This window comes from Morus notabilis, unplaced genomic scaffold, assembly GCF_000414095.1.
Source record: "Morus notabilis unplaced genomic scaffold, ASM41409v2 Scaffold520, whole genome shotgun sequence".
In the NCBI taxonomy this organism is placed as follows: Eukaryota; Viridiplantae; Streptophyta; class Magnoliopsida; order Rosales; family Moraceae; genus Morus; species Morus notabilis.
This window is the reverse complement of record NW_010366812.1, coordinates 203,790-212,720: the sequence shown is the minus strand read 5'-3', so window position 1 is coordinate 212,720 and position 8,931 is coordinate 203,790. Positions and strand designations below refer to the sequence as shown.

General features: G+C 30.0%; 1 protein-coding gene across 1 annotated transcript; it reads right to left on the bottom strand.

Moving 5' to 3' along the window:
* Positions 1–820: 820 nt before the first annotated feature.
* Positions 821–3,154, bottom strand: LOC21390917 (alpha carbonic anhydrase 7). Its single transcript, XM_010111197.2, has 6 exons — positions 3,019–3,154; positions 2,613–2,830; positions 1,590–1,802; positions 1,281–1,442; positions 1,112–1,165; positions 821–1,022 (listed from the first exon to the last, which is right to left on the bottom strand). Exons 1-6 carry the CDS (start codon positions 3,104–3,106, stop codon positions 933–935), a joined length of 825 nt encoding a protein of 274 aa, XP_010109499.1. The 5' UTR covers positions 3,107–3,154; the 3' UTR covers positions 821–932.
* Between the last annotated feature and the right edge of the window lie 5,777 nt (positions 3,155–8,931).

Genomic DNA, 8,931 nt, shown 5'->3' with positions numbered 1-8,931 from the left:
GTTTAGATACTTTGCCAATTGGCAGCTTGTAGCTGCATGGTTAATTAGTAGCTCTCAATAGCTTTGTTGCTATTTGTCTTGTACTACTGAGGAAGTTCTTTCAAAACCCTGACTTCTTCTGGACCCACCAGAAGATTATAGATGTCAAATAATCAAAATTTATCTTCTACTTTGATTATGTCAGCTGGGACTTTTTTTTTTCCCTCTATGAAAATAGAGAATGTCCTGATCACGCCCTATCCGGCTCTATTTCAAAAATTTATTAAGAGCGTAGATGAAACCAAAAGAAAATTAGAGTCTCATTCATTTCACCGATTCGAGTTTAGAATTTGAGTTTTGTTACAGTAAAAAGCTCTCAGAAACAGTTACATCTAATTTTTTTACCACAGTAAAAAAGTTATTACATAAAGTCACATCTCAACTCGAATCAACGAACTAAACGGGCCCTAAATCACACGATCCGTTCGTAAATCTCTTTAGAGGTTCATTATATTAGACACATAACATCACTATTTGAAATCGAATCTCCGATAACACAGAGAGAGAGCTATGGAACAATTATTTATTACCGTTAAGCCACCACAACCCCACGTAGATGGAACCGTGTAACCATTGGAGCTTTTTAGACATTACCACACACTCTTTAATTGATAGCTTAAATGGCTCTATCAATCATGATATAGTACTATTCAAGCAAAAAAAAAAAAATGTGTATACATATATATCACCATATGATCATACAATAACAAAAGAACGATATTACAGAGTAAAAGTTATTAAAAACAATTCTTAGTTTATATAATGAACTGATGTTCTTCACTTTATTAGCCTATGACTCTCTTGACGTATATATCATCATTATCTAATATTTGATGATGCAGAAGAGACATTTATATATGATTTAGTATCTGAGCCATAAAACAAATATTAATTTAATCTTCTTCGTCTACTTTGTCGTCTCTGAACAGTTTCACGGTGCGCCCGTTTGTTTCTTGTATTGGTCTTGCATTAGTATCCGAATCCTGCCAAATAGTACAATTAATCAAACATTATAAATTGCTAAATTTGTTTCCAAAACACATAAAATGACGAGAAAATTAATTTGACTCACATCGTGGACAGCCACACGAAGCAAGCTTACTTGTTCTCTTGAGACAGTCCTTATCTAGAAGAAAACAATTAACCAAAAAATTAGGAAAAGTAATTCGGACATCATATCAAACTCTATTTTGTGACGACATCATTTTAATTTCAATATAAATATTTGAAAATATTATTACCTCCGAAGCAACGATCCATACGACATTTTCAGTGCAAGGCGGAGTTGTAAGAGAGCCAATGTAATTATAGTATCTTTGACTTCCTATTTTTATTTTATTTGGATCAATAACAACAATTATCTCTTCTCCAGTATCAGAAATTTCTTCTAAGTAATCCTCCACCTAATTAAGAAGATACAAAATACAGAAGATTAATTATATTATAAGCAGTATTATTTTTTATATGTTTTAAACATATATATATATATATAAGAGTTTTAGGTAGTAGTATTATATAATAATGGTGTTATTGTTAATTAGTGTACGTACTGATGACAAGAATGGATCAGGCTCTCCAAACTGATACAAGATTCCAAATACGAAGGTCTGTCCTGTTGGGGTTTGGTGAACGGCGTGTAACTCTAGATCAAACTTGTTGCCATTTATAGTGTGTTCAGAAGGTGAGTGCCAATGGCATTGTTGGATTAAATATTGAGTTCCATTTATTTCAATATAACCAGCCTCACCTGAGTTCCATTTCAACTGCATCACAACACAAATTACAAGAAATATTTCATTGTTAATATTTACGAGAGATCAAAGAATCGCTAAGGCGTGCTCATATATATTCAATAGTAATTACATTTTTATCGATGATATATATATATATATATATATATATATTTATAGCAATTTAAGGTTTACTAATTTTGTTTACAAAATAATTAGCTATATTTATAAAAATTAATTGGAGGATATTTCAATCTAACCAGGAGTTATTTGTCAATAATATAAAAATTTACATTAGTCTATAACTCCTAAGGGCTTAATTCTTTTTCTTTTGTGAAAAAAGTAACATTAAGATATAACTCAATATAAATACATATATCACTGTCCAATTTTACAATTACCTCTAGGACCTTCAATATGCTGATTTTTTTTTTCATAATTAATTTAGATTTCCCACCATTATGTAAGAGTTACTTTGTCTTTCACTGTTGCTAGCTAGCTCTTTTGTATCGACGTTTTTTCAATCAAACAATCGACGGGAATGGAAAACTAGTATTAAGCTAAAAGTTCGCATCCCCTACAAAGTTGAAACTAAATAATAATATTGATTTTTGTCATTAATCAATTATCTGGCAACTTTATCCTGACTTCCAAAACGAACAACTAAATATTTACCACAACTATCAACAATAATTTGAACTATTTAATGATAAAAATGTTGCCAACCATATAACAAATTTGAGATATATCAGAAATATGATATATATTAAAAAAAAAAAAACATTCTTGATAAACAAAAATATATGGCTGAGTATTAATTTTATATAATATTATTTGTGTTACCATGATATCATGACCCCTATTCTTGAGAGTGGCATTGGAAGGCTTGTAGTTTCTCTTAGTTATTTCCAAGTGTGAGATTACTTCAACTCTCTTGTCTAACAAATCAATCGGAGACTGCAGTGTTCCGTTGCTGCATGTGCTCCACTCCGGACGAATCTCTCCCCATCTATCTGGCCCCTTCTCGCTTCCTTGTTCATAATTAAACTCACTCTCATCTTCTGCAATATTAATCATGAACAAAACAATATATATATATATATGAGAGAACATAAAGTAAACAAAGTACTTAATTAATTATAAAAGAAAATATAACAAAAGAATCTTCATATGGGATAGAAGGTATTTAAAAGCGATTACTATATATATGATCAGCCTTAAAATTAACATGCATGATTAGTATCATTACCAACTTCGTCAGATAATGCAGGGCAAAAATGCAAAACAAGAATAGTGAAGAAACTGCAAAGGAAGATTTGTGTTACAAGCTTCTCCATCTTTTGGTATATGAATTATAACCTAATTATTTATTGTTAAGAACGCTGAGAATATTGATGGAATTGCCATGAGGGGTAAGCTTAAAGCTGCTTTTATAGGCCGATAATTCCAAAATATGAACGCAGAAAGGAACTTTTTGACATTTATAAACCGACTATGACAATACGGTTAGTTTCCTTCTTTGGACTGATCTATCCGTACTTTCCAGCTTCAACAATTGAATAACAATGAGAATTCGTTTCAAAAAGGTAAAGTACCTGACATAACTAATCAACCACAAAATAAACATGAGAAAAAAAAAAGGAAAGAAAAATGACTATATTTAGAAATATAATAAATATTTGATGTATAAGAGTCCGTCTGATACACGCCTTTGGTGACGAAAGTGGGCTTGAAATTTTTTCTTCTCATTAGAAATTATCATGTTTTGTTAAATGGCCGCATTTGAACGGCTCGCAACTCGTTGGGTGTACAAGATTTGGTTTTTGGTCGCTTGTTGACCAGGCATAAATTGTTTTATTTGACATGCGTGATGTTTACGACGCAAATGTTGATAATCACACCATGAAAATCATCATAACTTGTTTTCTGATTTGTTGGAGATTGACAAGTAACAAGGCTATATATATACGTGGATCTCTGTATCAAATATATAATGTATGAGCCCTATATATGATTTTTTTTTAAGCATGTGAATATATATAGTATGAATAGTCAAACTAGTAGTGCTACTGTTTTATTAATTAAAAAGAAAATAAATAGAGAAGAGTTTGATTTGGACTTAATTTTGATCATTCTTAAATAGAAAATTCATGACTAGTTTGCAAAATCACTCTTAAAATTTGCAACGTATTTTGAGAGGCTCATTGAGAGGCTCCAAGAATTTGGTGACAGAAGCCTAGAATAATATATATACCCGATTTTTTCCAAAATAACTGGTTAAATTATGTGGGTCGATGAACTGCCATAGAAATTTCCGAAGGTCAAAAGCAAAATTGAAAAGAAAAACTCTCGGGAAATGTCAAAAAGTCCAAGGAAATTGGTAAAAGATTATATGTCACCTTTTGGGACGATATAAGTAACAAGTCATCTTCGTTACCATTACATATGTTCTTGCTAATTTGGCTTATTACATTGAAGATTGAGGAAGCTTCTAGAGACGTATTAGATGATCTTACGCGATGATAAGAAAACCCGCCAAAATCACGCATAAAAAATTTTATCTTTACAGTTTATCTTTCAGCCGTTGATTTTGTATACATTAATTTGTATTTATTTTCTTTCAAAGGATCCATATAATTGGCTCATACACAATATATACAAACACTTTCATCAGAAAATTATTCATACGTCTTTTATTTAATTAATAAAGTGCAGTACTGTACCACAATTATAATTAACTAATGGAAATAACTTATAATCTAGGTCTAACACAACGAATATGCTATTTTTCCAATTAACCGACGGATCTATAGTAAATATATACTTTTTTTCCTTTTAGATTTATTTTTTTCATTGGGTTTTGGTTGGAAGATTTCTTATTCGAGTTTTTAATTCGAGTTGAGATGTGATTTTATGTGAGAATTTTTTACTGTAGCAAAAAAATTAGATGTGACTGTTTATGATAGCTTTTTACTGTAGCAAAACTCGAATTCTAAACTCGAATAGGTAAAATGAACGAAGCATATTTGTTGTTGTTTTCTGAAGTGTGAACTTTATATTGTGAAAGCAACTTTTCAGGCTTTCACCACCCCTTTTAGATTTCTTTGTATTTTTTTATTTGTTTCATTTTAATAAAAGAAATAGGAGGCTTAGCGCGACATAGGGTTTGGTGAGCACCAACCAGCTCACTAGGATATATGTTCATCTGATCATAGTTTGGATGCGTAGTTTATGTCTTCTCTTGTCAATTTATTATATTTTTTAAAGAAAAAACTTGGTCCAGAAATAAGACAGAGGAGAACTAATTAAAGACTCCAATATATTAGATTGTTCACATTCTTTGGGAAAATTTCATTTTAGTACCATCTGTTACATCAAAATTTGAGTTTGATACTCTTTATTTTTGAAAATTTCATGCCGGTACCTTAACCTTTTAAAAAATCTTTTTTTGGTACTTCGGAGCTATTTCTTATGATACAAAAGGATAAAATTGCCCTTATTGTAAAAATTCATCTGTTGAATAGAATTTTGAAGAAAAAAAAAAGATTTTAAAAAAGGATTTTGAAGAGATGAATTTTAAAAAAGGATTATGCTCTATAGGTATAACAATTTTTTAAATCTTTTTTTCTTCAAAATTCTGATCAACAGATAAATTTTTACAATAAGGGTAATTTTATTTTTTTGTGTCCCAAAAAATAGCTCCGAGGTACCAAAAAAAGATTTTTTAAAAGGTTAAGGTACCGACATGAAATTTTTAAAAATAAAAGATATCAAACTTAAATTTCGATGTAATAAAGGGTTCTAAAATGAAAATTTTCTCATTTCTTTTCTACTCTTTTCCCCCTAAATTGTGTCATATACACATGTCGTGAAAAACTAATTTCAAGACGTTAACTTCACATTTTCAGAACTAAATCAAAATCTTCTCAGCATGTGATGATATATGCGGCTTTTATACCTACTCCCAACTGTTTTCACACAATTACCTTAGGAAGAGAAGATATATTATTATTTATAACACACATTATTCATGGGACGCCAATGAAAATTAATGACCACACAAGAGGTATATATATATATATATATATATATATATATATTTCTTCAGTCCTAAGAGGTCCCTCCAATATAACATTATTATGAAAACATAACGTGACAATTATTGAACGTATATCGATGTTATAAAGAAAAATAACACCAAAGAATTTAATTATCTAAAGATTATATTATTTGTTTTTAACGTTGATGTTACGTTCAATAATTGTTATGTTATGACTGTAAAATTTTCAGTCGTCAAACTTATTTGTACACGTGTTTACATTAATTAGAGCCTAATTCAAAGTTCTTAAGTTGTAATCATAAGATAAAATGACTTGTTACCTGCACCTAATTAAGTATTCGACATATTGGCTTTGTTCAATGTTGGCGATTCACGTCAACCTTTTGAAAGTTAAGATACACTCTTCGTTGGAAAAGCAAGAAGAAATAAGGGACTTATATTCATTAGTTTTTTTAACAAGCTTTATAGTTTGATAAGCCATTTATTTGAATTTCCTAAGCTAGTTAAATTAAGATCATCGTATTTTTTTTTTTAGAATTTCCCTCTTTTGACAATTATAGTCAAATTTAAGTTTTTTAACGTTTTTTTTTAGGGGATTTAAGTTTAACGTTTTATGTGTGTAATATTCTTGCCCTATATATATCGTATCGAATTTATTTCAATTCTGGATCTGTATTTACGTATATATATATATATATATATATATATAAGACCGTAACAAGAAATTTGTCCTATCTATATTCGCTAAGTAATTTTTTCCCTTTCTAAAATTTCGAGAAACTGTGAGGATTGGGTACACCGTACACGTAATGCTGATGTACTTTAAATTTTTCATGAAATGATTTAATTAAGACATTAAAATTTTAAAGCACTATTTTGTTTTGCCTATTAGAAAAACGGTTGCTCATGCAACCCACCCCAGTCAAAAATCTGGGCTTGGAGATCAATAGCTTGCCCAACTCATCAGTTTTTCAAATTTCAAAAAATAGACCAAATCCCATTTTGAAATGAGAAAAAGTTCGTTGTTATAATAGCAGTAGTATTCTGTAATAACGTGTGTTGAATTCTGATGATGATGTTTTCTGTACAACACAATGGATGGTCTCGTTTTTCTGTACAATACAATGGATGGCCGTCTCGTTAATCATGATTATCATAAATAAACTTCTGCATTATTAGTAAAAATTTGAGTTGAGAGTTTTTTTCGAGGATTTGCAGATTAGAGAGTATTAATCTAATTGCGATATCTTAGCTTGCTTTAATATTAGTTATTCTCTCTCGTTAGAATGAAGTAGTTAATAGACATTTTTATAGAAAATAATTGAAATAAATAGCAGATTTTAAAAATAAAAATTGGACTTGTTAACTAATTTATATTACAGTTTTTATAAAGTGAGGTGGTCCTGATGTTTATATTTATACTAAACAATATATGATACTTGGGTTTATTTTACCCTGTACATAAAAAAAAAAAACTTAATTAATTATTTATTTTGCCAACACATATATGTACACAATTTATATTCCTCTAAAAAAACATATGAGAACACATGTAATATTACATCATATTGATTGAGTAGCATAGCAAAAAAAAAAAAAAAAACATCGCATGTTACTTATAATCTACGAAACCCTTGCATTTAATTTAATCTCTTGCGATTATTTGTGAAGATTTGAGATTGAGTTATCCGCCTGGGGTGGTTAAAGAAGTGTAAACAAACAAATATTTAAAATATCGCTAGTTTAATAAAATAATTCAAAGTCGTGGTAACTTTTTCAACACGTCATCATTGTGCGTCCTCTAAGAATCTGGCAAGTGGGTAAATAATTTTTCATGACGCTCCCCAAAAAATAAAAATTTTGCTTTGGGAAAATGAGAGTCCCAACTACAATTACGAGAGTGAATATAACTTACCAAAGTAAAATGAATTGCATATTATAACCAACCAATAATTATGGAGGTATAAAGGCAATGAGATAAGAACAAATGTTTGGTTAGTGTAGCTCTAATTATATCATTTTTACTGTTATTTCCATTAACCAGATATTATCTGTGACCCCCAGCTCAATTAGTGGAAGAAGATTTTTCAAAAGAAAATGCATCACGAATGGTCCCACATTGCCAGATTGCGAAAGAAAGTACCAGAAAAAATTAGGTTATCAATGTAGATGATTTATTAGAAAATCTTCATCCTGTTATATATAATTATTCTGGTACGGAAATTATGTTTTTACCAAAGTCTTTCAAATTTCTAGTTTATGAATTAGAGCGAAGAAATAAAAGGCTCACTAATGAAAGACAGATTTTGGGTGCTTGCTTAGTGATTATAGATTGCACCGAAATTACAAACTAATTAAAGTAACAAATTATGTTGCCCTAGATTACTAAACACATCATATCTAAAGAAATTATAATGTCATGTGGTTTCATAAACCAATTGGCAGCACAGACGTAATGGGGTTGGATTTGGAATGATAAGTGTCAAATTAGCAGCAAATTGATTTACTAAAGTGCTTGGAAACAAATCATGAATGCCTTAAAAACCAAGTAATCATTACGTGTCTCACTCAAACCCCAAAAAGCATTATCAAACTAATATGTGTCTCAGCAAAAATCAAGCCACTTCACATATGAATGCCATTGTGCATAAACTTTTAGATACAATTTGCTCTTAAATTATATATATATATATATATATTTATTTTATTTGACGTTACAATGCAATGCAACAGGGGACAGGGCTGCATTGTGCTCGGTTGACTTTTGTCAACTGTAACTGTTGGTTGGGTGGAGTTTTACTATTTCAAGCACCAAATAAGACAAACGATTCCTAATTAATTAACGTTTTTTCTATTAAAGTTGCATTTAAAAATAATAAAATAAAATGATATGGGGATACCACTTACTATTGTCATAATTGGTGGAGACCCCATAACAAAATTAATTATATATTGATGCAACTGTAGTACTCAATTAGGAAAACGCCCTAGCTAGCTTGCCACTATATAAATGGCTCAATCCTCTTCATGTCCTTCCCATATGTATGAAGTCTCTCGAAAAATATTCAGTAAGTATATTCTACTCTTATAAATGTTTTTTTC

What these genes read in the sequence shown, in the direction of transcription:
- LOC21390917 (XM_010111197.2), bottom strand. Translation starts at nt 3,106, where the DNA reads ATGGAGAAGCTTGTAACACAAATCTTCCTTTGCAGTTTCTTCACTATT. An exon ending in TGCATTATCTGACGAAGTTG is followed by an intron (nt 2,831 to 3,018) that starts GTAATGATACTA and finishes TTAATATTGCAG; the next exon opens with AAGATGAGAGTGAGTTTAAT. An exon ending in TATGGATCGTTGCTTCGGAG is followed by an intron (nt 1,166 to 1,280) that starts GTAATAATATTT and finishes GTTTTCTTCTAG; the next exon opens with ATAAGGACTGTCTCAAGAGA.